This window comes from Chlamydotis macqueenii, chromosome 1, assembly GCF_036417535.1.
Source record: "Chlamydotis macqueenii isolate bChlMac1 chromosome 1, bChlMac1.mat, whole genome shotgun sequence".
NCBI lineage: Eukaryota > Metazoa > Chordata > Aves > Otidiformes > Otididae > Chlamydotis > Chlamydotis macqueenii.
The window spans coordinates 67065255-67092672 of record NC_141556.1 but is presented as its reverse complement, the minus strand read 5'-3'; the positions used below and the strand labels follow the sequence as shown (position 1 = coordinate 67092672).

Here is a 27418-nt window from a genome sequence, read left to right as displayed (position 1 = left end):
AGATACGCAGTAAGCATAATTACACTGACATTTTGAAGAGAGAAAAACCTACAGTAGTTTAATTCTTTGACTCATCCAGTTACTTATTGTGATGCCTCTTTGGAAAACTGCAGCCTACAGAGTTGTATCCTGTCCACCACTCCCCAGATATGTATTTCACATCCCTAGCTCTCCTGGAAACAAGTTTTCCCCTCTTAAGGATAAGAAAACAACAACAAAAGAAATAAAACCAATAAAATAAAACTAAAATTAAAAAATAAAATAAATAAAATAATAAATTGTTTTCCTGTTAAATTTTTCAGGCTAGAGTAATACTAGTCGTAAAAATTCTGGACTTTAACAAATAAGTGCTTGTAGCCTTCAAATAAAAACTAAATACAAAAAATATTTTCTCCAAATATTTCTGTTTCGCTAAAGCCAATTAAAGAAAACATACAGCCACCATGACTTCGCTTACATCCCTCTCCCCTGAGGCACAGCTGCAGACAGAAGAGGAATTGTTCCAAATACTCATCAATCCCCAGAAGGCAAGGCCCAGACATATAATTAGATATCAAGCAAAAGGCTTATTATTGTTCCTTTCTATTTACAAGAACTTTTACATAAATCCTTGGGTCCTTACTTAAATTTTATCAAAAAGGAAATGCTTGACATTTTGCCCAGGTAACTACTGAGCAACAACGAATTAGGACTTCAGGCTGCGACGCCCATACACAACTCTACACAAACATTGATAAAAGGCTATTACTCGAAACAGAGCGAGAAAAGCACCTTTCAGCACAAGCCCAAAAACACAGATCACCAATTTCTCCCCATCTGATTGAAGAGTTTTGTCTAAGTAAAGTCAAACTACCACCTCTGACTTGCTAACTGAGTTTTAGAGAAGGAATATCAATGGATAGGAAAAGCCCTTTTCAACATGTAACACAGGAAACCTGCTAAAGCCTTTTCTAAATAAAGAACGCAAGCCCTTCCTAAAGTCATCATTATTAAACTGCCACACTTCCAAGGGGTGGGGGGGGACCCAAAACCAAACCCACATTATTTTTGTTCTGCCATAGTCATGAATGTTCACAGAACTCCCTCTCACCGCTCATGTCATTTTGCATCCAGAGGACGTAAGAGAGCTCATTTCTTGGTAACTGGGAGCCAACAGCTCAGCTCTCCCTAGATCCTTTGGTTGGAAACAGCTCACTCCTCCCACAAACTGCCAGGGTTTTTCGTCCCTTTTCATGCCAGCTGCTTGCCAGCCTGGGGTAAGAGCAAATACCAAATATTGCAAAGCAAGACATGAGCAATCTGACCAAAGTGTGAGATCCAGGGACTCTGACACAAACTTACTCCGTAGAAATCATTTAATCCTTCTGCCTCAGTTTTCCAGCCTGAAAAAAAAAAGTGGTAACTATCAATTACCTACTTTGTAGGTCATATATTTGCAAAGCCCTCAGGGGGATGAAAAGCATTATACAAACTATATGCACACATGTTAACACTGATTAATTTTCTCTGCGCGAACATATCCTTTTTTCTTCTTCATTGCCCCTCCTCTCATTATATCAGCAGTCTCATCTGGAGGAGGACGAGGAACTGCTGACAGCTGAAGTATTTTCCGCAGTTGTTCTTTTGAGATTCAGAAATGCAACCACTCAACACAGCCCGGTGTTCAGCTGACTGTTTCCTTAATAGCTTTGCGCTTTCATGTGTTTCCTCATTTTCTGTTACATGAATTTAAAGCAATGTGATTTCCAAGTTAATTTGAAATGATGTGAGATCCATTAGTTGAGGGTATCGTTTGCAAAATAACTCCGAGGGACAACTTTCACTCACTCACTCTACTTTCAGGTATACTCTCAGCAAACAAAAGCAGGGCTACTGATGTGAATAAAGTCAGCAGGATTTGACCCAAAAAGCAAGTCAGTATATAGCAGAACACAGAGATACAGCCTAACTGCATAAGGAACTTGTAATAAATGCAACAGCTCCTACACAGCTTGAGTTCTACACCAACGAAGAGCGTTTTTGTGACAGTGCTTATATAAATGACGATCAGAATATGCATACAGCTTTGCAAAAGACCACATAAAAGCATTTTTCTTAGGATTTTTGGCTCCACATTTTTCTGAGGAATACAATTTAAACATTTTGTGGAATAAAACTATTGGTTCAGTTATCACAAAGTAATCCAGAGTGAAACTGAGAACTTATACTTTGTCAACAGCTCCACAATGGCAGTTCCCATTAAAGATAACAGGTGCTGACCCTCTGCACCCAAGGGTAGAATCAGACCTTCTGACTTGCAGCATTCAAGAACTACCATTTACGCTTATGGCTAGAACAAACTGCAGTGGCACAGGTTGTCCAGAGAGGTTGTGGAGTCTCCCTCCTTGGAGACATTCAAAAGCTGTCTGCACATGGTCCCAGGCAACTGGTTGTAGGTGGGTCCTTTCCAACCTCAACCATCCTGTGATTCTGTGAAATGGGCAATGGTCTGGTGCATCTTGGAGAAATGTCCTCTGACTGCCACTGCAGCCTCTGGTCTGGATACCGTGGAGATGTCAGAAGTAACACCTCAAAGTTGTTCTTGAGTAAATACAATTGGAAGCAACCAGACTGCTGAAGCGACAACTGTAAGAGGCTAGAAGCTGAGGGAAATTGCAGGGCAGAGGCTGAGGGATGGGGAAGTGGCTGGATTTTCCTCATTCACTTCAACAACTGCACATCCTCCACTCTTAGATGTGTATGCAGTCAATAGCTTACAGGCAGGAAGTCATGCACATATTCCACAACTGAAGCCAGCAGCCTTTGAAGACAGCAATAGCCACCTTTGTTTTTACAGACCACCTAATGTAGTGGGAAAGCTGAGCAACACCACAATAAAAATATAACAGGTTAACTTTTCAGGTGCTGTCCTTAAGGTAGCACTATTAATTTAAATTGTCCAATGTCTTTACATTGGACAATTTAAAATAATAATGCTACCAAGAAAATAGTCTTGGAGGACAATCCTCAAGAAACATCACCTCATCTCTGTATGGAGCTATTTCAAGCACACACACACAAAAAAAATTGTGTTAAAATAAAAAAAAAAAAAAAAAAAAGAAAATATTTTGGGTAGCTTTGTTCCTGCCAAGCAATCTGCTCTCAACCAGCTAAAATCTCTCATGCTATCATGCCAAAACTCAAAGGCAGAGAACACACTGTTTAGCAGTATAGTGTTTGAAGTATTGAAAAAGGGAAGAAGCAATCACATCTGCTTTTAGAAAATGGGATGGTGGTCTCATTAGAAAGGAATTCAATTGCAATAGTTACCTCGGCATGTAAAGGACTCGCTCTGCCACCACAAATCCCACCCTGAAGAAGAGGTTGCTGGCTGGGATGAATGGGAAAACCAGGAACAACAAGCCAACCAAAACTTCTTTGTGTTCCAGTTTCTGCAATAACACAAAATTAAACAAATATCAACTAAAAAAATCCGACTTAATTCACAACTAACTTTCCCCTTTCCTTTTCAGATTCTTATTCATAAGCAACTTGGATTAACGCTTGATATGTTTTACATTTAAAAGAAATTATTCCAAGACACTGTTCTTTCATCTTTACACACTGTTTGTGCTTCTGATATGCCCAGAAAGTGCACAAACACTAACCACAGTGTGCATTATTACCCTTGGTATCTTTTCCAAGGTCAGCTCTATCGTATGCAGCTCTCTTGAGATGGCAGAGACAGTACTTAAGATGTACCCCATATTGGTAATATGTAAGTATAGTATAGTGTGAATGTATATATTAGCACGTCTACCACAGTGTGGCTGCATGTAAATACACAAACACATATCACATACACACAGACTGCTGCTGTGTTCAATCCTAACACTTATAACTGAGAAAAAGCTATTCAATTAGTTACGTTCCGTGTAAAGAAAAACAGCCTCAAATGGCATGGTAATGCAGTAATTGTATCCTGTTCAAGACACTATCTAAACTGGAAATGATACTTTCGCACACGAGGTCTCCATACTCAGAGCTGGACATCTGAGACATGGTATATGTTAAAACTAATGTCATTTCACTTGAGCTCAGTTAATGCCCTTCACTTGAGCTTACTTTAATGTTGGCTCCCTCTTTGAGGAGAAATTGAATTGCCACACGCACTTGAAAACAACTGTAATCTCACGACTGATACAAGCATCTCAGGACGCTGTGATCAGCAGCAGCCACCGATCCTGCCACGGAGAGACTCAAGCCTCTTTGGGCAAGTCGGGTTTCAGATATAGCTCCACTCCAAGAGACTGAATCAGCTCATGCTTTCTCTTGACGATCTCAAAAAATAACAATGAGACTAGCAGAAGTGTAGCACTAGGTCTGTTAAATCACCCAGGCGCTTTCCAGTTCTGCGATACCGCCGTCTCTGCAGAGCCCTTCTGCAGCCATAGGGAGAAGCTTTGTCACGTTCAAAAACAGATGCGACTAGAATCACTTAATGCTTGCAACACTTCCTAATTGTTGTGGGCAATTTCTCAACTTTGGAGAGCAAATTGACTGAAAGGATCTAAATTTAGAAACATTGAACAAGACTTCTGAGCAGAGGAACGGAGCTCGATCAATGATGCGATGCCGAGCAGTACAACCTGTCTTACTTTTGCCCACCTAGAAACTGTGACGCAGTTACCACAGGCCTAGTCAGTGCCTGAAATTCAGAAGTCCCAGTATTAAAATACAGTTATCTTGTTGTGTGGGAAAGACAATGAACATTTTCTACAGGTACCCAATGCAAGGGTACCTGTGAGGAGCCTCTGATGTTGCTTTAGAGGAGCTGAACCACAGGGTCACAAAAACATACATGGGCTTCCCCTGGCTCAAAGAGGAAACACAAGGCGGAGGGGAAGGCAGAATTCACGGCTCCAGACTTCTTTATCAATATCTTCTTCAAATAACACCGCAGTTACCTGCTTCTATTATCTACTTTTTCAGTGTGTTGACTCACAATTGCTAGTGCATTCTTGCAGTCAAAACAGCACCTAAAAGACATTATTCCCAGGGCTGAAGCTGACACCAATCCATACAGCTGATGAGCAGATGTGCCCGGTAATGGTCATTTTGGTGTGTAATTACAATAGAAAATTGCATAGAAAAAAAAATTGATTAAAATTATTTCTCAACTCTGAATACAAATTATCAGTCCTAGCTCTACTCTAACTTCCCTCCCACCCAGCTCAGGACATATCTCCATTTCGCTCCTGCCATTTGACACTCTCTCCCTTTCCCACCTTGTCTGGCCTAATTATGGTGCCTGTTTGCTGTCATCACTCTAACCCAGGGGTTTGACAACAAAGACCCGGAGGCAAAAGAAGGCATGTTGGGCCAAAGGGAGCGTACTGCTAACGAATAAAATGTTCTCTGTCCCCAAGATACACTCCTGCTTTCAAATGAACTAGCTATCAAATACTTCTCTGGCTGTTGTTCGTTAAATCAATAATTGGGAAAGCAACCCCTAGTTAACATTTCTAGGAAGGACAGGGTGTTGTTCAAGGCTACAGCATTGCAGATCAGCAAAGGAAACTGAATGCTAGAGAAAGACAAATCCTGTACATCAACCGGGAAAGAGGAAAATGTGGGAATTAGCTTGGCTGAAGGAGAAAATGGTATTGTATGCCCTTTCTCCTTCCACAACAAGTCACAGCTCCAGACTAATGCCATTGAGGGCTGCCAGCTCGGTCCCTCCAGCAAGGCCCAGCACACACGAATCAGCCTCACAGAGCAGCACAGCCCTCCATGGTGCTACTTATTTCTGAAATAAGAGACATCTGGCAGCGCCTTTTCCAAAGCGTTCAGCTCAGGCAGAGGCTTTTCTGAAAAGCTGGTCCTTGAAGGCCAGGCTTTGGCTGATTTTGTGCCATGCGTGGTCAAACCGCTGAGCTCATGCTGCGGTCACTCCAGAACTCAGCTTGGGTTTCTCTCCTCTACCCAGCCGCTAACTTCTCCAAAATTTGTACAGGCTCTTTGTGTATTTGACACCTTGGCCCTGTGGCTGGGTCCTGCCCAGAAAAAGAGGCTGGTTAGAGGGCAGGAAAAGCAGGTGCGGTTGCTGGTCATCTGAAACGCATCTGTGGCCATTAACGAGACAGTCTGGATGCAGCTTCTGCCACAAGCAATCCCGAAATCACTGGCTGCCCATAGTTCAGAATTTATAACGGAGAAAAAAAGCTACCCTATTCACAGCCACATCTTGTTTCTCACTTCCCTAAATAGTTTCTACTGATTGATTAGATATTGAGCAAAACCAGCCTTTGCCTTGAGCCGCACATTCTTCTGTCCCAGCCTTGCGAGGGCCGGAGGCCCAGCAGAGCTATCTGTCCCTGCCTTCCCAGCAAGGGCCAAATCTGCTCACCTAGGCAGCTCAGAGAAAACATTAAAAAAGGACAGAAACACAACCATGATGTGTTGAAAGGGTTGCGTGTACCACAGCTGATAACCATAGACAGTTAAAAGCTAACAGCACCAGTCTCATAAGACACCATATTCTCTATCTTTTTTCCTCTCAAAATTTACTTAGCAGTTCAGCCCCCTTCCCTTGGAGGGGCCGACAGATTTAGAAATGAGTAGACAAGCAAGTCGGAATGATGCAAGAATGTCAGGGCTGGTACTGTAGGGCTGCAGGAACAGAGGGCTGCAGGATCTTCCACCCAACACAATCCACAGGAGATGCCCTTGATGTGTTTTTTAAATTAAAAAAAAAACCAAAAAAAAAAACAACCTGTGGCTTGTTACATTTTTCCAGAGGAAAAAAAAAAAATATTGGGACCATTTATTTGGTTTAACTACTCTGGTCATATGAGCCCACTTAAGAGACAGCTGAGCTAAAGGTGGCAGAACCACCATCTCCCAGTGCCTGGAGCAGTAGTAAAAGCTTTCAAAGAGTAGTAGGCAATTTTGTTTGTCTTCCTTTTTCCCTAAAATAAAAAAAAGCTAGGTCTAGAAATTATAGATCTCTTCACACATTTTACAGAGAGACATCTCCTTTCCTCTTAAAGGCTGTGCTTTCTTTTGGAAATATAAAACTTAGCATGTCACAGAGGTCTCTGGGGGAAAAAAAAAGCCCCTTTGAAATAATGTTAGAATGAATCTCTTTGTTAAAAACAAGTCAACTTCAAATCAAACTAGCACTCCTTATAGCAGATGGCTTGGTGGGGGTTTTCAAATTCACATTTACCTCTAATTGCAATTAGGCCTTCATTATTTTGTACAAAAAAAAAAAAAAAACCAAACCCAAAACAAACCAATAAACCAAACCAAAAACTCATCAAGATTTTTTTTAACCTGTTACTTTTTATAGACTTATCAAAGAACTAAAGAACACCAGTTCTTCTCCCAAAGGAAAGGCAAAAACTTGTCACACTACCTCAAACAAAATAGCAAAGAATCACTCCAAGGCCAAAAAAACATCAACACAGCAATAAATCTCAAAAATTGCTACCTCAGCAATTTAGGGGAAAAGGAAGAAAGGACTGCGTTTTCAACTGAAAGAGATCTTCCTATATTACATGTAAGACATATTCCTGAGCCACAAATAAGTATTTGCTGAATACTGTTAAATCACAAGTCTTCTAGAAGCCAAAGCCCACAAAGTACAAGCGCATAAGGTACACAGATTACTTCGACATAGCTGTCATAAACTATGGACTTGTATAAGCCCACTGTAAATTCCCTGGTTTTCCCATTCAGAAAGCATCATCTAAGGTGCCAGATCCATTAATTCTCACACTGTGATGGCAGGACTTATGTTCACATCCCCTGGCACCTCCAAAGGCTGAGGCATTGGAAAGTGAAGCCGTGAGGACAACTTTCCTCCCGGCTGGAAAAGTTGCACCTCCGGGAAGACAGCAGCTGGGCAAACAAGTCCAAGCAAATTCTGTTCTGTTCTACCTTGGAATGTTTCCGAAGGTGTTTATACATGCTTGCCTGTTTGACAGGAAGGTCGCAATCAAATGGGTTTAATTTCTTCCTCTAACAGTTTATTTTGAGAATGAGACAAGTGTCACCTCTCCACCATTTAGAACCAACAGCTCCATGGAGTAAAGACTTCCTTCCTACCAAAAGCATAAATCACCCTCTGCCAGCGAGCTCTGGATGGTCCACTGCGGCCAGTGAGATGTTATGCTTGGAACATTTGACTGCAAGCGCAGAAAAGCTGGTATCCAGAAAAGTTGGTAGTGCATGGCTGTATAAAAGTGATGATTGCTATTACTCATTTTCAAATGCTTGCAGGCCTAGGAGGTAAGTGCGCAATCCATCAAAAGAGACATAGAGATTCAAAGAAGCTATATGACTGTCTGTAGACCTCAGACAGAGGGTTACACTTCTTCATTTTACTCCTAACATCCATTTGTGCAAAGGTGCAGACTGCACACAAACTTAATTCATGTATTCATGTTGTACCAGTCACTCGTGAAGCCACAAGCAACTTGGCAAAAGGACTCCTCACCAGCCTGCACCAAACCACTGGCAGCACCTCACCTGGCAAGAGTTCAGGATCTGCAAACATCTACTCTTGCACTTTCCACATACACAGTATTAAAGGCAAAACGGACAGTGAAGAAGCGTGTCAAATTCACTTAGCAAACTCAAGCTAATCAGGAATCAACCCTAGGGATTCATTCCTTCACAGAAAAAAAAAAAAACAAAAACCACAATCTGTTGATGTAAAGCTCACAGAAACAAGCACTGGGTGCTCCTAAGTCCCACCTCACTGGTACAGGCACAGACAGGTCATGGCAGACCTCTACCACGCTCCATGTACGATCAGTATGGTCTCCTTTAGGTAACCAGCAGAAATATGGATGGGACATGCACATCTTTATCTTCTGTTGCCAAACAGGAGGGCACTGCGGAGCTGTGGCTGTTTCACTCTGCTGCCAGTGCCACCACTTCTGAGCAAACGGTGCCAAAAATCAGGTATCAACAGATGGTACGAAAAACTCAAACATTTGGTAAAGAAAAGGTAACTGCCCAGCTTCAAATCTGGCTCAGACATCCAACTTAATCAGCTTGCTCCTACAAAAAGAGCCACAAATTCCATAATCACTACAATTTATGAGGACTTCTATTCTTTCATCTCATTATTAAAAAAAAAGAAAAGTCATCATTTTCAGTAGCACCAGCTGCTTGAATGCCAAGCTTAGCAACTCACTGTCTTCCTAAAATAACTCAGCTTTCCTTGGTGATCATCTAGCTCCGATAAAATCACCCACAGTTACTACTGACTAGAATTAAGCAAATCTCATACTTCACAGATAGTCCAAAGCCATTGGAGAATTCTAATGCTATTCTGCCCATCACTGCTGTCTGCTTATTAACTACCCGACACTTTGATCTTATGTCGAGCATTCAGCAACAACAAAAACTACTTTCCAGTTCACCAGCAGCAGCACCTATTCAGAAACTGGTGTACAGGCAAACATACACCAGTCAAACTGAATCAAAACCCTTGAAAATATTATCACTGGCTTCCTAACCCAGGATTATCTGAAGATAAATCCTTGGCACATATCTCAGGCCCCCTAATGAGATTGTTCACTTTCCATTTCCAGAAGGAAGCAAGTCCTGATCTGTAATACTAGGTAAAACAGCCTATTTTTCAGAAATGTTGAAAGTGCCTAAAAACTTTATTTACATCAATGGAAACTATGGATGCTCAACAGCTCTGGAAATCAGGCTTTCAATCATGGAATAAAAGCAGAAAGTAGTCCTTTCCCGATTTCATAACCCACAGCAGGGCATATAAGTATATTCTACCAGTATTTCACTTTTTATTTTAGTATCTTAAAGTAAAATTTTGATACCTGCTACTTTATTTTTCCCTGTAGACCTAAGCTACCCATCCATTCAGCTGTGTGTTTACAGTCTTTCTTACCCAGGTTTTTAAAATTCCCTGAAGATATAAACTCATTTTCCCAATCCTTAATCTCTGCAACCTTTAATTCCACTTGACAAGCCAATTTTGAGCAGGATGCAGAAGCACACGAGTCTTTGAAAGAGAAGTGGAACATTCCAAAAGGAAACAGGAAAGTCAACAAATTGCTCCAGGAATTAGAATAATACTTTTGACCTTGTGGTTGTTTTTCCCTCTTTCTTTTCACTCTGTGACTGCAAGCTGCTTTACTTGTGAGGAAAAAAAAAAAAAAAAAAAGGAAAAAAAAAGAAAAAAAAAGGCAAAATTTAAACACATGCACATTGCTTGTAGTACATACAAGCATGGTCTTTAGTAAAGCAACTCTGTTCATGGCGAGTTTGCTCTTAAGAGGTAGCACTGAACAAGAGGATCCTAATCAATCACGCAACAGTTTGGCACCCTAATGTTTAACTCAGACCAATTAGGAACCATGAGGACCATCTCCTTCCTCAACTGTAAATTTCTTGGTCCTCATTCCACCTGCCCTCTCCTTCTCACTCTACTTTTGTGGCACTTCAAAACCATTCAGCTCTTGAGCAGGTCTTGAAATATTAACTCAAATAGTAGCACACAAAAAGAGTATCTTTGAAAATAAAGTAATTCTCTGCTAATATGCTGAAAATGGCAGAACTACCTACCCCTGTGAAAATGACCTACCTAGCATGACAAACTCCTGCAGAGGTTAAGAGCCCATTTGGTGAGATGCTGAGTATCTTCATGGTGAGCCAAATCAGAACTACTTCAGCTATGGTTGTATTTACTCAAGAGTAGCACACTCCAAACCTATTATTTCAAGAAAAAAAAAAATCTGATACAAAAAGTATTTTGATAGTTCCTGTGTTTGCTTTTTTAATTCAGAACGGCAATCCCACACATACAGACAGACTGAGGAAGGTTTCTTCTTGTGCTTGTTTGTTGACTGACACAGTAAGCACCCTGGGAAGACTTTCCTCTTTCTTCCAGTCCCACCACAGATCCGCAGCTGATCTGCTGGCAGTACTCGATGGAGCAGAAACGCGGCCGGCGAGGCACGCAAGGCGCCTGCAAGGGGCTCCCCCGCTTCCTCCAGCTTTCACTAAACAGAGTCTTTCTGGTTTATTACTCTCTCCCTGCAGCAAACATTAACAACAGAAGCTGCACAGAAAAACCTCGCTGCAAAGGATTAAGAACATCAGTCCTGACCTTCTCTCTATGTGAAAGGAATTCAAGTGGGCCCTCAGGAAAATGAAAGCAGGATTTATTTTAAATGGACCTTTTATGAAAATGGCTGTGGGTTTCCAGCTTGTCAGATAGACTCCGTCGATAAATAGCCTTATTCACCTTGCCGTGCCTTTGAAGCAGGTATTGTTCTGGAAGTATTGCGGCATATGAATTTAACTAGACATACTTTCCAACCGTGCTGATACTACTGTAGAATATTACAAAAGGCAATTGTTCCCCAGAAAGGTCCATAAGCTGTGATTTATTAATGAAATGCCAAACCTGGGAAACGAGGCAAAGGTCTCAGGAGTGCAAGGTAAAGTAAATAACACGATAGAATACATCTAATGAGTGCTAGCAAAACCAACATGCACACAAAGAGGAGATGCAAATGTGTTCCTCTCCTCGATGGTATTAAACATTGTCAGCTAAGAAATACACTCTGCAAGTGAGTAAGGCATGTGCTTAGATTATATTCATACATATAAACCACCAGATAAACAGCAATATCATGCCAATTACAGCACAAATTAAAATCATAATAATTTACTATAGAGTGCCTTGTCTTGGCTAAGAAGGACTATGTAGAGAAATGTAAAGAGATAGCATTACCTTAAAATTAGACCTGAAGTAAAAAACAACCAACTGTAGCATAAAAAAGAACAGGATAATAACATACATAATCTCAGATGCCTCTAACGAATACAAACTGAAAACCATCACGGCTTCCTGTACCATATGCAGCCATGTCACACACAGCAGCAAAGCGTGTTCTTTGAAAACCTACATCCTAGAGGACACTAGAGATTATTTTTTTTTAATTGATGTAAAACTTAAGTAGCACTCCGTCCTCAGACATGAGCAAACCATTGCACATCATTACGTGTTCCTGCAGTAGAAGGTGCTGCAAAGCACCATAAGGTACCACGGTAGAACTGGTCATGAGTATAAATGCAAGTTTGAGGGCTAAGCAGTACGAGGTGCAATAAATTCCCCCAGACTGGTCAGGTACAAGAGACACTGTTTCAAATTATTTTTCAGATCACCTTGCTCTGAATTATCCATCAAGCACACCTGAGTTTTCCCAGTATCAGCCCTTACAGGTGCCCCTGGATAGGGCTTTTCTCCCCAGGTACCACATAGAAAGTGGAATCTGATCCATCACAAGCTCCATACATACATTCACAGCTACAACTACGGGACAAGCTGCATTTTAATCAAACTGCTAATTAAGCAGTGACCTAAAAATGCCATGCAGAGTGGCGTTTCAAACATCTGAAGGGTTTTCCTTTCATGGTCATTAAACTATTACAACATGTCAAAGAAATAACTGCTGTCCTGACAATACGCCAAGAGTTGTTGTCCTCTCTCTAGTTTACCGGGTGCTCACCATTTCTTCCAGCACAGAAAAGCAGCCCTAGGGGCCCTTGGGTATGCAAGTGGCCATTTGAAGCATCAGACAGATTATTTCTCTGGCCTTGTAACTGGCGTGCCTGGCAACCAAAAAGAGAGTCCTTTATCCATTTCACTTGTAGCTTTGTAATCTACCTAGTCCCAAAGCTGGCAGACAGACCACATCCATTCCTTGCAGCTGAGACTGTCTTTGAAAATGAACAATAAACAAATCTCATCCTCTTTTCCCAACTATTATTAATTCTCTGGGACGCTGGCATTTGCAATAGCATCCCCAGCATGCTGCTCAAAGCCCAGTCAGACTGGGTGAGGAAGTTCACCGCAAAGAGCTGAACAGAACCTGAGGATTTCGAGATCCGCCAGTGACTCCTGGTGCCTTGGCTAAAACAGCTCAAGAGAGGCCAATTTGTAGAGCATGCTGGGCATCTGCATGGTGAAAAAATCAAGTCTCAAAAGGTTTCAAGGAGCTGCTTAACAATGGATTGCCACAATAGTCACTATGGAAGAACCTTGGCCAGAGATGACAGCGAGGTCCTTTACTCCCACAGTGGGAGATGTGCCAAGGAGCAGGCCTTTTCTTCACTCCTGTCAGGCCTCCTGAAGATGGACATTGTCACATGTGACAGGGGCAGCTGCAGCAAGAGAAGAGCATGGCTGTGCACCTAAATACTGCACAGTGCAACAGGTCCTTCTTGGAGAGCTGCTCATGAGGAGCTCTTCAGCCAATAAGCAAGAGGGATTAGCACTATACACAAAAATCCACTTAGTGAATGGAACTTATATATAAGGAATTAACAAAGTAAATTTTCAAGTCACTTCTTCATTATGTAAGGAGGAGGACAACAGTGAAATTGCACAAGGAGAATGAGAAGGGAGGCTTCTCACTCCAAACAACAACAAACTGGAGAGCTGCCTTCTCTGTTTCTGCAGCTTTCAGCACTAAAATCCCTATCTAGTTCCAAGGAAAGCACTTAATGGGTAGAAATCTTGCACTGTTTCTTCTCCTTCTGAGGTATAACAACGTTCACAAAATGAAATGGAACAAGAAAGCTTCACGCCTTAGATGTCCTTTATCAGCACTACACAGACATGCCAACAGGGTTATTACCGTAATCACAAATGCCAACAACAAATTAGCCCTGTTTAAAATTCAATGGCAACAAAGGCAGAAATCCAATACATGCATCCTCTAATTACAGTCCATGTAAAATATGCTGCAAGTCTCCTGTTAGCTCATTTTGCAGATGCACAGGCATTGCCTCTTGCCACTGAAAATCAGTTCAGCATTCACCACACAAATGTCTTCAGTTGGCGCATGCCTGTTCACTCTAAAACCATTCCCTAGAAAATTGCAAGCTATTGCTTCCAGCTCAGACATTGCAACGAAAAAGGAGAGAAACATGACTGCTAAGACAGTTCCGTGTGTTTGCCTCAAAAGAAAGCCGAACACCTTACACTTTACAAAATTTGAAAAATCAACTGATGCGTCTTACGCTGCCTACAAGCTGCAAAATACTGAGAAACAGCCTGTCTGGGGTTTGACTGAAGGATGGTCCTTCTTGGGGGGAGTATTGTCATATGAAAGGCCACTGCTGTTGCATTTGGAAGTAAGCTTTCTTAAGAGTCTAATACAATAAATTGTGCCTGCAGTTCACGTGTCCTGAACGTGTCCTGTCCTCTCCTCGTTGTAGAAGTCGTGTCCAAAGTCAAATAGGATAATTTATTTCCACAAAAATGTGCCTCTTGCTCCTGTTTGCTTTCCTCACTAATTCATACTACTCGGCACAACACAATCATCTTCATACCACTTAATGGCAGTATTGCAATTGGGTTGTTATGACAGTCATTAAAAATAAAATAGAAAATAGCTTCAGAAATTTAGAATTTCCTGAAAAGTAGAACATTTCGGCTATCTCTAATTAGACCTAAGGCTGGGGAAGCACGTCCAGCCTGACCCCCAGGAACCATTACCAGTTCCATGTTCACAGTGGGTTTGCTGGGAGGCTGTGAGTATGACCAATTAGAAGACTTTGTCAAGAATAGGTGATGGTTCTGGTTTTACTTGGATTAGACACAAAAGCAGATCACTTCAGATCCAATTTATTCCGTGTTTGGGATTTTCAAGGATAAACACAAAGGAATCTACAAGATTCATTTCAAAGCATACAGTAAGTAAATGCCTGGAGAGTGAAATTCATGTGGCTTAATGCAACATTAACAGTGGTTAAGAGCAAAGCAGTGAACTTAATTCTCACAAAAAAAATTAGAAGTTACAGTTTCAAATCAAAGAGTGGTGTTCATAAATCCAAACTGAATTGTTTTGCCTTTAAGAAAAAACAACAGAAGGAATTAAAATATGATAAAATCAAGACATGTAAGGCACAGAGTGTTTGGAAATATTTTGTTTTGCAGTTTGACAGTTCAGTTACCCAAAGGAATCCTTTAGGTAACTGAAGATGTCTTTGGATAACCCTGAAAGATTTTTTTTTTCCCAGCAAACCAACAGCATTAATATTAGACATAGTACCAATTCCAACAACTGGAGAAGAAATAAGAAGCAACCAAAACTTCAAAGAATATGGGATAGGATTTTTCAGAAGTGTTCAGTACTGGGCTAATGAGAATTTTATTATCAACTTCCCTGGGAGTAAGATTAGGTCTAATACAAACACTTCTGTATATCTCTAAGCAGTGAGTAATGAAAGCAGGAGGAATCCAAGATGATGTGCAACTTGCAGGCAGAACTAGTGAAAACCTAGTAGGGTATTTTTCCCATATTTCCCATACAGCATCTGTCAATGTATAATCTAAATTAATGACTCTGTAGTCTCAAACTCGTTCATTTTCTGTCTCTTATCAGGAGCACAGGGAAGACTGTTGGGGTAGACTGAAGCACGTACATGACCTGCACATTTTAGCATAACATAGGTATTAAAAACCTGTCACTCCTCTACTATGTTTTTCAGCGATACCTATGTTTAAGGATGAGAAACTTTTGTACTATTTAAAAAATTATTACCAACGTCTTTCCTAAAGAAGCTTCCACAACACAACTGAAGGGGGAATAGCTTGTAACTCCCTATGGTCCACAAAAAAACCCCTTTCCATGTAAGTGCATATCTCATCTCCAACAAGTCTAGTACAACCTCACTTTCATTTCTACAATATGATTAATGATGGATCTGAAATGCTGAATTGTGAAGCATGGCTTACCAACTATATTATTTACGCTAAACAACTATTTCCAGATCATTTCAGATTTCCCACACTCCATTACTCTGCTGATGAGAAATCTTCTCATCAAGATGTATCTGGCATTTACGTTTTAGAAGCACAGCAAAGGTACAAATACAGTAATTGACTTCATTCCCAAACGGCTCTGCAGCTGACAGTTCCCAGTCCTGTTTGAAGCAAGTGACAAAGAGCCTAATGACTATGGGAGAGGCAGAGACACTTAACAGCTTCAGTGGGATTTGGATCATTAACAGTAATTGAATACAGGACTCCAGGCCAAGTTTTGCCCTCAAATCAGACCAATTAGAGACTGAGACACTCAACTAGAGGGACATTTTCATCTGTTAAGCTCGCTTGCATTAGTTATGTAGTGGTGTGTTTTCTTCACCTCAATCCAATGCACCTGAGAGGGAAAACTTGCACTTACTGACCATTTCATCTGAAGATTAGGAAACAAAAGATCTTAAAAAAAAACCATTTTAACGTGCATCTTTTGGCGTTACCTTGAATGCTGCTATGCAGTGTAGGCTGAGTAACGTCATCACCAGCACCAGGAACACTGTGGCTAGGTTCCTTGCATCCCAGATGGACTCGATCAAAGGGATGCTGCCGACCTGCCAGTCGTAGCATAGGGTGATCGGTGCCAGCAGAAGCCACGCATTGAAGGCCAGAAGGTAGGAATAAGTTAGAAACCTGCAAAAGAAAACAGGTAACATAATGCATGGAATGACTGCCAACACATGAAACAATTTCCTTTGGCAACTACCACATACTATATGGGGGGGGGAACCCACAAAACTGCAACAACTTTGCACGCACAGGCAATACCTCCCTGTCAATAAAGAGATGCTAACATAGGTGAGGAGCACTTCAACTGGTCATTTAAAGAAATAACATAAGAGCAATAATATTTACGTGGTTTCTATGCACTAGCCTTCGAAAAACTAACAGATCTTCATCTCCCATTTGAATGTTTGATTTTTGAAGTGACTTTCTAGCAGCTTCAATGACAAATGAATAATAACTAAGCAGGTACATACATATATTGAACTGTTACACGGTTCACTGCATCAGTCCTGCAATACAAAATATTTCCCTAGCTGGGTTTAACTTACAATTTAGGATTTCTCCTGTGTGCACGATATTGAGCAATTACGGGCAGAGCTGGCTGTCTTTTCTCTTTGCATCCTGCCACAGAGAGAAAATACAGAAGAAAGGAGGCACAGGGTGATTCTTGACTGATCCCATCACAGCTCATTAGGGCTGGGGACAGCTTGAATGAGATGTGCCACAAAAGTGATGAAGAAGTAGGGAGCCTTTCCAATTGTTGTAATCTTCATTAATTGGTATTCTCAATAGAGAGGAAATTAATGGGAAATGAAACTGGGGAACATGCTGCCCTCTGGGAAGTATGCAGGGTTTTCAGAAGACTGAACAGGAACAGCATGCATACAACTGGGCTAAAGAAAACAAGAAAAAAATAAAGTCAAAACAACATCCCCTCTCCTCCCCCGACTCTTTTGCTGCTTGGCACCTATTTGCCCAAAAATGCATGCCCTTCAAACCACATTTACAAAAGTTCAAATACTTTTGTATGCAAGAGGCTGGAGATTATTCCAGCAATTGTGAAGTCACCCAATTAAAAGTGCGACAGCCTTAGAACAGACAAACTCTTCCTTGGTTCACAAATGGAAAAATCCACATTGTACACAGCACCAAAGACAGCAAATATTTAAAAAAAAAAAAAAAAAAAAAGAAATTATATTCTATCCTGCATAGCATTTCTTCCATCTGAGCCTGCTTTGGCTGTTATTATCACACCCAGTTGCCATGGCACCTCAGCAGGTTTATTAAAATGGTAACAAAGGATGCCCAAGAGATGCCAAGCCATGTAGACAGACAATTGTTTCACTTGCCACTTACAAACATGCCTCTTTGGGGTCAAAATGCAGACATTATATTATATTTGACATTATATGTCAAAATGCAACTTTATATTTTATTTGTGGCAGAAAGGGTAAGACACTGAAGCTAAATGTGACTCCAGGCAGGCAGGATGGAAGCTCCCAGATGGATGTTGGGCCAAGACAGGGGGATGAAACAGGCTTACACTTTCATGGAAACATTTTTAAACAACCACAAGCAGTTAGGATATCAGTTTCTCTTTTCATCTGAAAAACAAACGTCTCCAGCAGCAAAGCAACCCAAAAGCAGAAAGGCTTACAGAGTTGGCATAATGTTTCATGGTAAACAGTAGAAAAGGCACATTCTCATTTCCCCGCAAAGCTTTCTAAGCTCCAATTCTGATGGAAAATGGAATATTCCCACATTTTTAAGGTTTTTAGCTATTTGGTACATTTCTCTTCCATCCCCCTACTTTCCTCCCCTTCCCCACTCTGAAGTAGTAAATAAGAGGAAAAGCAAGAAAAATCCATCTTCCTTCTTAGCAGAGGCAGCAATTAAAAAGTCAGTTTCTATTTAAGAATGCATCCCTCAAAAACATTATCTAATTTTACTCAAATTCTTCTTACAATTTTGATTGTTCACTATTTCTAAAGAAACCAATATGTCCTTTCTAGTCATCAAGCCGAACTTTTCTGGCCCACATTACCGAGAAACAACACAAAATCTGGTCGAGCTTTATCACGCCAAGGCGCTCACTCGTGATGTTGTGTGTGCCCTGGCCTCATCTCTGCTCAGCTGCAATACAAAACAGACTCCTTTATCAGCTCCTCAATACAACGTCAGCTCAGAAAAGGCTGCCAGCATTTATTTGCAGCTACTTACTCAAAACCCAAACTGAGACCCATTTCTAGCTTCACTTTTAAAAGAAAAAGCATGTCCATTTATGTCAACCCTAATCATGGCATACGACATTGTTACAAGTGTGTATATTAGACAGGGTTTTCAGAAGCGTTGAGTTAGTTTTGCACTTGATGCCTTAAGAGAGCCCAGTTTTTGGAAGGAGTGCCCCTTTTATGTCCTGGCATATTAACATTTTCAATAAGCATCATAATATTCACAGAGGTTTGTATGCAAACCACAATGCACAGCAGAAACCCTTCCCTACTTACTCAGACCGGGCTGCTGGGTAGGAAGGAACAAGATGACATTTGGGATCTTTGCAAACTGCAGCATTGCAGTTGAAGACAGACTAGGTGCTTTTCTGCATCTTCACTGATAAGGCAGGAGCTGATAAATCATTACACAGCATAGAATAAATAAATACATTTTGCTGCCATAACAAATTGAGTCAGTTTAACAAATTTTAAGGTGAATTTGGGGTAGCCAGATTAGCATGTGCTAATGCATTTCTGCTGGAAGGTGACAACAAACTGCTGTTGAAGATGAGAAGACACACTCCAGGACATGCACCGATCAGAAGAGGTTTGTAAACAAGTGTCCCCTTCCATGTGCTTGAGGGGTTTCCGTCTTCCTTGGGAGCCATGTGCACAACTTGCTGCCAGAGGCAGGTCCCAGAGGAGATGGACAATCGCTCCGTTCCACTACGGTAATAATTAGTGTCTCAAACACGCTCAGTGAACTATTCAACAGCAGTGAACTATTTTAAAGCCTGTGACAGTCATTACCATCTATGTACGGTCGACCGGTTCGCCTCTCCAGACACTCTACTAGAGAACCTCTCGTCGTCAATCCTGAACACCCTCATTGAACATGCAAGTGCCATCGGCAGGCACGGAAGCAAGATCCAGGAGGGTGCTGCCTGATTTTAGGAGGCACTTGTGAGCTGCAAGAAAGCCTTGAGCGACCTCTGTTCCAAGCAGAAGCCTGGATATCCTTTCAGCGTTGGTAACTTGTCCTTGAATGCAACGGATGGCTGTATAAGATAAAGCAGTACAAACTATCGCTATTGTAGGTACTAGGAAGAGAAGAATAACGGGATGCTAATAATAGGTACTGACAATTCAGTGCTGCTTTTTACTTATGGCTCTCGAAAGCACGTGATATTCCTTTGCAGCCGTGTGGCTCCTGAATCACAAGGCTAACCAGGGAGAAAGCTAAACATAGGAGAAACTTTTGAAGAACTCTCTTACCAAAGCTGACACTGCAAGGAAATAATTTGCAAATTTTGAAAAGACTCAAAGATTCATGGAATCATTTCAGGAGCTAATTACATTTCAGCAGCCTAGCTGCAAATGGCAACAGAAGTATTTTCTTTTAATTAGTCGACTAAGTGAATTCCATTTTAAACTAATGATCTTCTCTATATTGCTGTTCATGTCTGCTGGAATTCCAAAGGAGACAAATACCTGCCTGTAACATCTCCCACTCTATCAGTTAATCCCAGGCAAGGCAGAGTATTACTGGTGAGGTGATTGGAAGAATCTGCCTCTTAATTGGCTGTCAGTTTCCCCCCCACACTGGTTAACAGCCTTTGCATTACAGCAAAGTAATTTTTTTTTATTTGCAAACTGAACATGGAAATCCAAGTTTCAGCAGGTTATCAAATGTTTCTTTTCATTTCTCAGCATCTCCGGCATTTTCAGAAAAACACAGCTTCTCCCTCCTGCAGGTAGCAGGTGTTGTCATGACAATCTAGTTTGTTTAGTTTTAAATTTTTGAGTTTAAATGTGCTGTTGTATGTTTTGTTTGCGATAAATACAGGATGACTCATATCTAGAAACTGTCACAGAAAACAACTATCTGAACTGATTGCTTCTGCTGAAAAAAAATAAAGGGTGCTACTTAAAGCCATAAACAATATAACAGAAAAATATTTGAGGGATTGTCTGTTACCCTTTGCTGTAATAGAGACTAACGAGCTTGGAAAAGCCCCAGTCTCAGCTCTGCCAGACCCAAGCAATCAGAAAACGTGGAAATTGTGAGACTAGCCTAAAAAAAAAAAAAAAAAAAAAATAGAAGATTGATAGAAATTTATGAGGAGTTTCATTTGCTTTCTGATTTTGGAGCATTTCAAGCTTTTTTGCCCAGCTCCCAGGGATGGAGATTATAGATTTCTTTTTATAACTGTGCTACACGAGTGATGACAAGACTCAGACCATGCCACACCGAAGCTGCATGGAAAAGCAGGGGCCAGTGATCCTGTTCTTTCTAGATGCATACAGTGGTGCGATCTACCGCCTACCCAGTTCTGGGACAACCCGTCCCACTCCTGACAAAAAACCATACCGCTATAAAGTCCCAGCAGGATATCCACCTGCAAGTGGAAGATCTTCCTGCACTGGGGATTTTAGCAAGGCAAAGGTAAAATATCCTCCTGCTTGGGAAAAAAAAACAGACTTATCTAAAAGACAGGTGATAACAGCGCATTTAACTGGTATTTAGGAGAAGGAGGGTTGTACGAAGAAGGGGGGAATCTGAAGCCTAAGCAGGAGGATAGTTGTTGTCCTTTCAGAAATCACAGACCCTGTTAATGCTTTTCTGAGAAGACAACCTGCATGCTGCCAAGGCTTCAGGAAGGTTTCAGTTCACTGTAAGGGTGAGAAGAGCTGCTGCGTTAGGGAAAAGAGCTTCTCCCTTGCATTAACCGCTGAACTCTTGTCAGCTCAAGGCTCTCTTCATCCTCTACAAAGCCCTAAAACCAAGCATGTTTGATGAGCTGCTTCTCAATAATGTCCTCCTAGGACATGTGTGGCTGCAATTACAACCAGCTGGTGGTATTTAAGGATATTATCTTAAAATCATACCTATTTGCACTTCCCCTGGGGAACTGCCAGTCCTGTCATACCTTCCCACGTGAGTTTTTCTGCTCTGTATATTGTCAGCCTAAACATTTTCTTTTCATAGCCTTAGAAGAAAAAAATCACACTGTCTATCCAGCACATACGGTGACAGTGGAGTAAGACCATACAAACAAGCAACAGACAGACAAATTCAAATTTAACATCCAAATGTGAGTATCAGCTAGACAGAAAATACCTCCTAACTGGAAAAAGTGCCTGTGTATTCCTTTTGATCAAAACTTTTGCTTCTAGGGGAAAAGGGCTGCCAGTCAAGAGAGGATAGGAGCAGGAAAGACAGAAAGGCTGCAGCTGCAGCCTGATGGAGAGCAAGGTGACTCCTCTGGAAGGTAGGTTTGTGTGCACCAGGGGCACAGGGGGAAAGGCAGACTGTTGTCCTCTATAGCTTCACAGCCTGAAGAGCTTTGATCTGGTGAACTGCTCACTCTCAGTTGTTTCAACTCTGTGGCTAGGAATCTGAAAAATATCAAATTCTTCAAGAATAAAGACTTACTGTGAATTTCCAGTGAAACCCAAGCCCGCTGTCAGAGTCTCAGTGCTGGAAAACCTGGCATCAATCTTGTTCTGTTTTTCTTCTGCAGCCCTCTGTATGCTGTGGGTGAGAGCGTGCCTTGTGATCAAACACGGTCCTCAGCTCGCCACCGACAGCAGCAGGATCCAGAAGTCACACAGCTTAAAACCCCAGCCACCGGTGGGCCACGGCTTCCCACTGAGGCAGCAGGGGAAGGAGGGTCCTCTGGACAGCTGCTGAAATACTGGTGGCTGATCCTCAGGAAATGAAAACCAGAGCTCATAAACCCACTGTGACAACATTTTTGGAAACAGTCTGTTGTACCCCAGGGTGTTACCTACCCCACGCCGGCAGGAGCCAAAGGGATGTTCTGGGCATGCTGCTTTGCCACAGAGACTGGCCATGGTCTAGCCCTCCTGTGTGGAAGTATTTTGAAAAGCAAAATGCATTGCCTATAGGAGTCATTGGCCTCTGCTCTGGCTGTACCCTGCCACCACTCCATACACAGGCTTTCGGCAGAGAAGGTTTGTTGTGCAACCAGCACTTGCAGGAAGCACTGAGACCCACTAAAAATGCCTATCAAGCTGATTTCCAGAGCAGCACTACCTACCTGGGTTTGCTCATTAAACCAAGAAAACCTAACTGAGAAAGACGCTCAAATCTTTCACTTGGTTCTGAGAAAGCAGGTTCCTCTGGGGAGCTGCTACTGTAGAATGGCCTTTGCTTTGTAGCACCGTTTTCCAGATAGGCTTCCACCCAATCCTCAGCCACCTTGAAATAAAAGACATATTTTACATTCAATGTATGGACTGTCTGGCCCCTGGGTGGGCATGACAGCAATTCTTCCCAACACTGTTGTCGCCCTTTGGTCTACAAGTGAGCCCTGAATGCTGGGTGCCTGCAAAAAATACACATAGGGCTGAAGCTAAGCACTCCTGGACATGCAACAGAAGGCACTGACAAAACAGGCAGAACTTTTTGACTCAGGAAGCGTGTGCAAGCCTGGCTGATTAAGAACCGATATGTCACGGGGGTCCATTTTAATGCCATTTCCTACCCTGAGGTCAGTGAAAATCCTATACCAGAGTAGCTTCTGCATTTGACTTCTATTGCCACGGCAGAACTGACTGGCACAGGGACCCACTTCTCCAGCACAGGTCCACCCTGTGCCTCTCAGTAGTTCATTCCCTTTGAAGTTACAAACGGGATGATTAAATGCATTGCTCTGAAAACAGCCGCAAATCTCTATGAAAAGTAGTATGTGCCAGTTTTTACGTATAAGCATTTCTCCATTTTTTTGCAGCACTGAATTCTCATTTACCTGATTGAAACAGCACAGAAATGCAGAAAGCCAGCTTATAAAGAGAGCAGTTCAACCACTGGATAATGTTATCTCAAGGCAGTCTTAGTAGAAATGCATTAACTATTCAATGCAACAACACAAATAAAAGCCTGCTTGATGTCCAGAGTGATCAGCCAAGGGACATCACAAGGCAAAAGCCACAGCAGAAATTGATGTAATTTGACTCCTGAAGATAGAGTTTAAAAATGCATTTTCTTAGTTTGAAATTACTGGTAGGATTTAATCTGTTTCACACACCTTGAGACATGCTGTACAGAGGAATTTTTCCTTTTCTTACCACAGTGTTAGTAACATAATCTGTTTATTCACAGGCCTCCTACTTCTTTCCCCTCAAGAACAGCAGAAGAAAGAAACATTGTGCAAAACGTCTGGAGCATGACAGCCCCACAGCTCCGTGCCCTGCTAACACTTGAGCTGCACTTCAGTATGCTGTTTACCTAAAGCTGGGTAGCTCTCGAAATCCTCCTAATTGCATTCTCCCTCAACTTCCACCTAATACAAGCAAGAATGTTGTAACAGATGTTTGGGGGCTTTTCTATTGCAACGGCTTATCCATAGCAGATTTCAGGACAGCAAAGCACGACGAGTGCCAATCTGTGTTCTTTAAGGTATGTCACTGGAGAAGTTACACCCTTTCTGCAGCAGCCTACAAGAGCCCGCATGGACAAGCTCTAATGGCAGCATTTACAAATTGCAGCAATCCCAGCACCTTCATTTCTGCCTTCGCTGAGAAAGGGAGTGATGGACAGATTTCATCTTCTCAGATCACCCTTGCCAAGCACCACACTGAAGGACACAGAAATGTGGCTTTCATTTATCTCACTGGAAGTTTTAAGGTATTTGGGAATATCAGAAAATTCAGTATCTTACAGGGACTGAAGCATTTATATTCTGACTTCCAAAGCATTTACTTGCATCCCCATTCACTTGTAATTTTAAGGAGAATAATTTAGTGAATACACTGAACAAAAGATGAATTTTTTTAAAGACTGAAAAACTGTCACTATTTCAGCATGTTTCATCTTCCAATGGTTAAATAAATCAATTCTCTGTCTACTTTAGTTTATACATTTGTGTTGTTCAAGATTGGAGATAGGTTACACAGAACATATAGTCATGTCATTCTTCCAGTACCTCAAGGGGGCCTACAAGAAAGATGGGGAGAGGCTGTTCAGTAGGGCCTGTTGTGATAGGACAAGGGGTAATGGTTTCAAAATAGAGGAAGGTAGATTTAGATTGGATATTAGGAAAAAATTTTTTACAATGAGGGTTGTAGAACACTGGAACAGGTTGCCCAAAGAGGTGGTGGATGCCCCATCCCTGGAAACGTTCAAGGCCAGGCTGGATGTCCCTGCTCCTTGCAGGGGGGTTGGACTAGATGACCTTTGAAGGTCCCTTTCAACTCTAACCATTCTATGATTCTATGTTCAAAGGCCAAACTGGGCCACACCAAAGGTCTGTCCAGACATTATCCAGCAGTGACTAAAAATTAATGCCAAGCAAAGCATACAGAACAGGATAAGAACACAATACTTTTTTCCAGTTTCTAGCTAGCATGATGTCCCTGAATTGGATGTGGCTTCTGCATATTTAGTAGCCTGGAGCTCTTTTTTTAGCTTGGCAAATCTTTCTATGAGCCTGCATAAACTTTCAGCACAACCACAGCATTCTGCAGCAAGGCGCTCCCCAGCTCAATTATCTGTTGCAAGCCACCTCCTTGGCTTGCTTTGAACCTGCCTCTTCTTAAATTCATCTGATACACATTAATTTCTATATGCTCCCCTCCTCCACACAATCATGGGCGTATAGACTTCTCTCACACCTTTTGTCATCTAATTTACACTATAAGCATCATAAGGACTGACAAAATCTTACATCATTACTCAATACTTACTTACACATTACTCATACTTACAAACCTACCCCTAATCTTAGCCACACTCCAATAACCCTTGCCAGCCTCTGGACAAACCATGCCCATGCAGCTCACCAGAAATCTTGCAAGAGTTAACAATACTCCTTTGGGTTCATCCTATGTCAGCCAAGATCCCAACTCCAGATCTAACTTTATGCATTTCACAAGGACTGCCACACATTTCCAAACTATTGCTTTTCTTTAGTTGTTGTCATCAGGCTTCCTCCTAGCCCCACAGAGTTGGCCAAATCTTAAAAGTACCATAAAATTTACCCTGGTGAGACATGCACAATAACCACATTTCCAGCTCATCGCAAATAATGACAACTGCTTGCAAACAGAAACTCCCATTTGTGCCCTGTGTGATCTTCAGAGAGGTACAAAACAACTTGCCTGCTGTCTGAGCGCTACCCCTTGCTTCAGTCATAGTTAAGGTGTTGGTAAGCACCTAAAGATCACCACCCAACACTGGCCTTTCTTTTAATTTCATGGGCCTTCTCCCTTCTGGATTTGACACCAAACTTAGCTCTTCTACTCCCTTCCTCCCAACTCAACCCAAATTGCAAATAATATCCTGGCTCTAAATTCAGTGCTGTGACCTAATTACTGCCTTCAAAACCTCATTAAAAGCTTCTCACACCAGCTCTTCATATGCTGCTGCTGTAGGTGTCCACAGCTGAGGAACACACAGTGCTTAGCAGCTTCTCTGAAGCTGGGCCATAACCATGAACTTTGCCATGTGACTGGACACTTACCAGTTGGGCAAGCAACCACACACACCAGCAACTACTTGGATGCTGAATATCCTCAAGCCTTGATGTCCTAGACCCTAACCTAATGTCACCCCTAACACTGGAGCCAGCAAGTTGTAGCACCACCAAATCTACCCTCAAACAATTTACTCGGCTAAAACCACTTCTTATTTCCACCCTGTGGAAATATCAGGCTTTAAAAACAATCTTATCTCTTCAGCCCCGCCTCTTCCTCACCCCTAAGCTGAAGGACAGACCTGCACCTCAGCCTAGCCTTCCCACTGGCCAGACTCACAGATCTTTCCAGAAACCAGGCCAATGCCACTCAACCTTGCTGGCTCCATCTGACATCCCAACCCTGCACTCATGATGACTGGCACAATGTCAGTTCTTCAGCAATAGCTTCAGCTCTGAGCACACTAAGATAAAGTCTCAGGTGAGACTTACAGCTTGAGCCTGAAAGAGGAGGTGAGGAAGGAAAAGGTCTGTTGCCGAGGTAGACTGTGGTCAGTGGGTTCATCATGGGCTGTCAGTTCAGAGACAGTCACCAAGTCTCTGTCTACCTTGAAGGATTGACCACTCACCCATTTGGCAAAAACTTGCCACCCAGCTGTCCAGAACTTACCCTAAGGTAGCATCCACATTGACCGACTAGTCTTCCCACAGCTCTGCGATAGTGGCAACACACAACAATAAAAAAAAAAACCAAAACAGCTCTCATTGCAGATTTCTTAGACCCACAGGTCTAACATGAAGACTACTGCCAGCAGCGCAGCTGGACCTATAGCCACCTCTGAGCAAGGTAGTGGTCCACTTACAGTTTGAGTTCAGAGAAACAAGAACTGCAGAGAAGCATTTCTAGGCAGATTCTGCAGGTACCTCACATCTAAGATGAAGGCTTATGCCAGGACACCAGGGTTAAAATCAACAGAAGCTCAGGACCCAGCTTTTTTCTATATCTTAAAATGTACAGACGTTGAGGACAATGACTATCACAGAAGATCAGCAACAATATCCATGTGAGGGCAAGCAGCACATACTGAACTGTGGCAACAGGCTGTCAGAGCCCTGACAAGCCTCATCTGGCCCCACACCTAATGCCCATTACTCTAGGAGCCCCATTTCAGCTCAGTCCTCTTTCCCAGATGGACATTGGACTTGTGCTGTAGGTAACCCGTCTCCTGGATGGACCCCTTCAGACACATGCTCTCATTTGTCTCTACTCCTGCCTCTCGCCCTTTCTCCTGGATGGACTTCAGGCCAGTGCTGTAGCCTTGCCTCCAGTCCCATCTCCTGACTGGACTCTGACCAGGATTCAGCAACAAACCTACTTTTCAGCTTCTCTTGCCAGGACCCAC

General features: G+C 42.1%; 1 protein-coding gene across 1 annotated transcript in view; it reads right to left on the bottom strand.

The window, feature by feature from the left end:
• Positions 1 to 27418, bottom strand: part of TMTC1 (transmembrane O-mannosyltransferase targeting cadherins 1) — a 150728-nt gene that overhangs the window by 61532 nt on the left and 61778 nt on the right. Inside the window, exons 8-9 of the mRNA XM_086755234.1 lie at positions 16300 to 16489; positions 3310 to 3431 (exon numbers count right to left, since the gene is read on the bottom strand). Of these exons, the coding sequence (XP_086611360.1) occupies positions 3310 to 3431; positions 16300 to 16489 (312 nt within the window). The remainder of the gene's footprint in view (positions 1 to 3309; positions 3432 to 16299; positions 16490 to 27418) is intronic.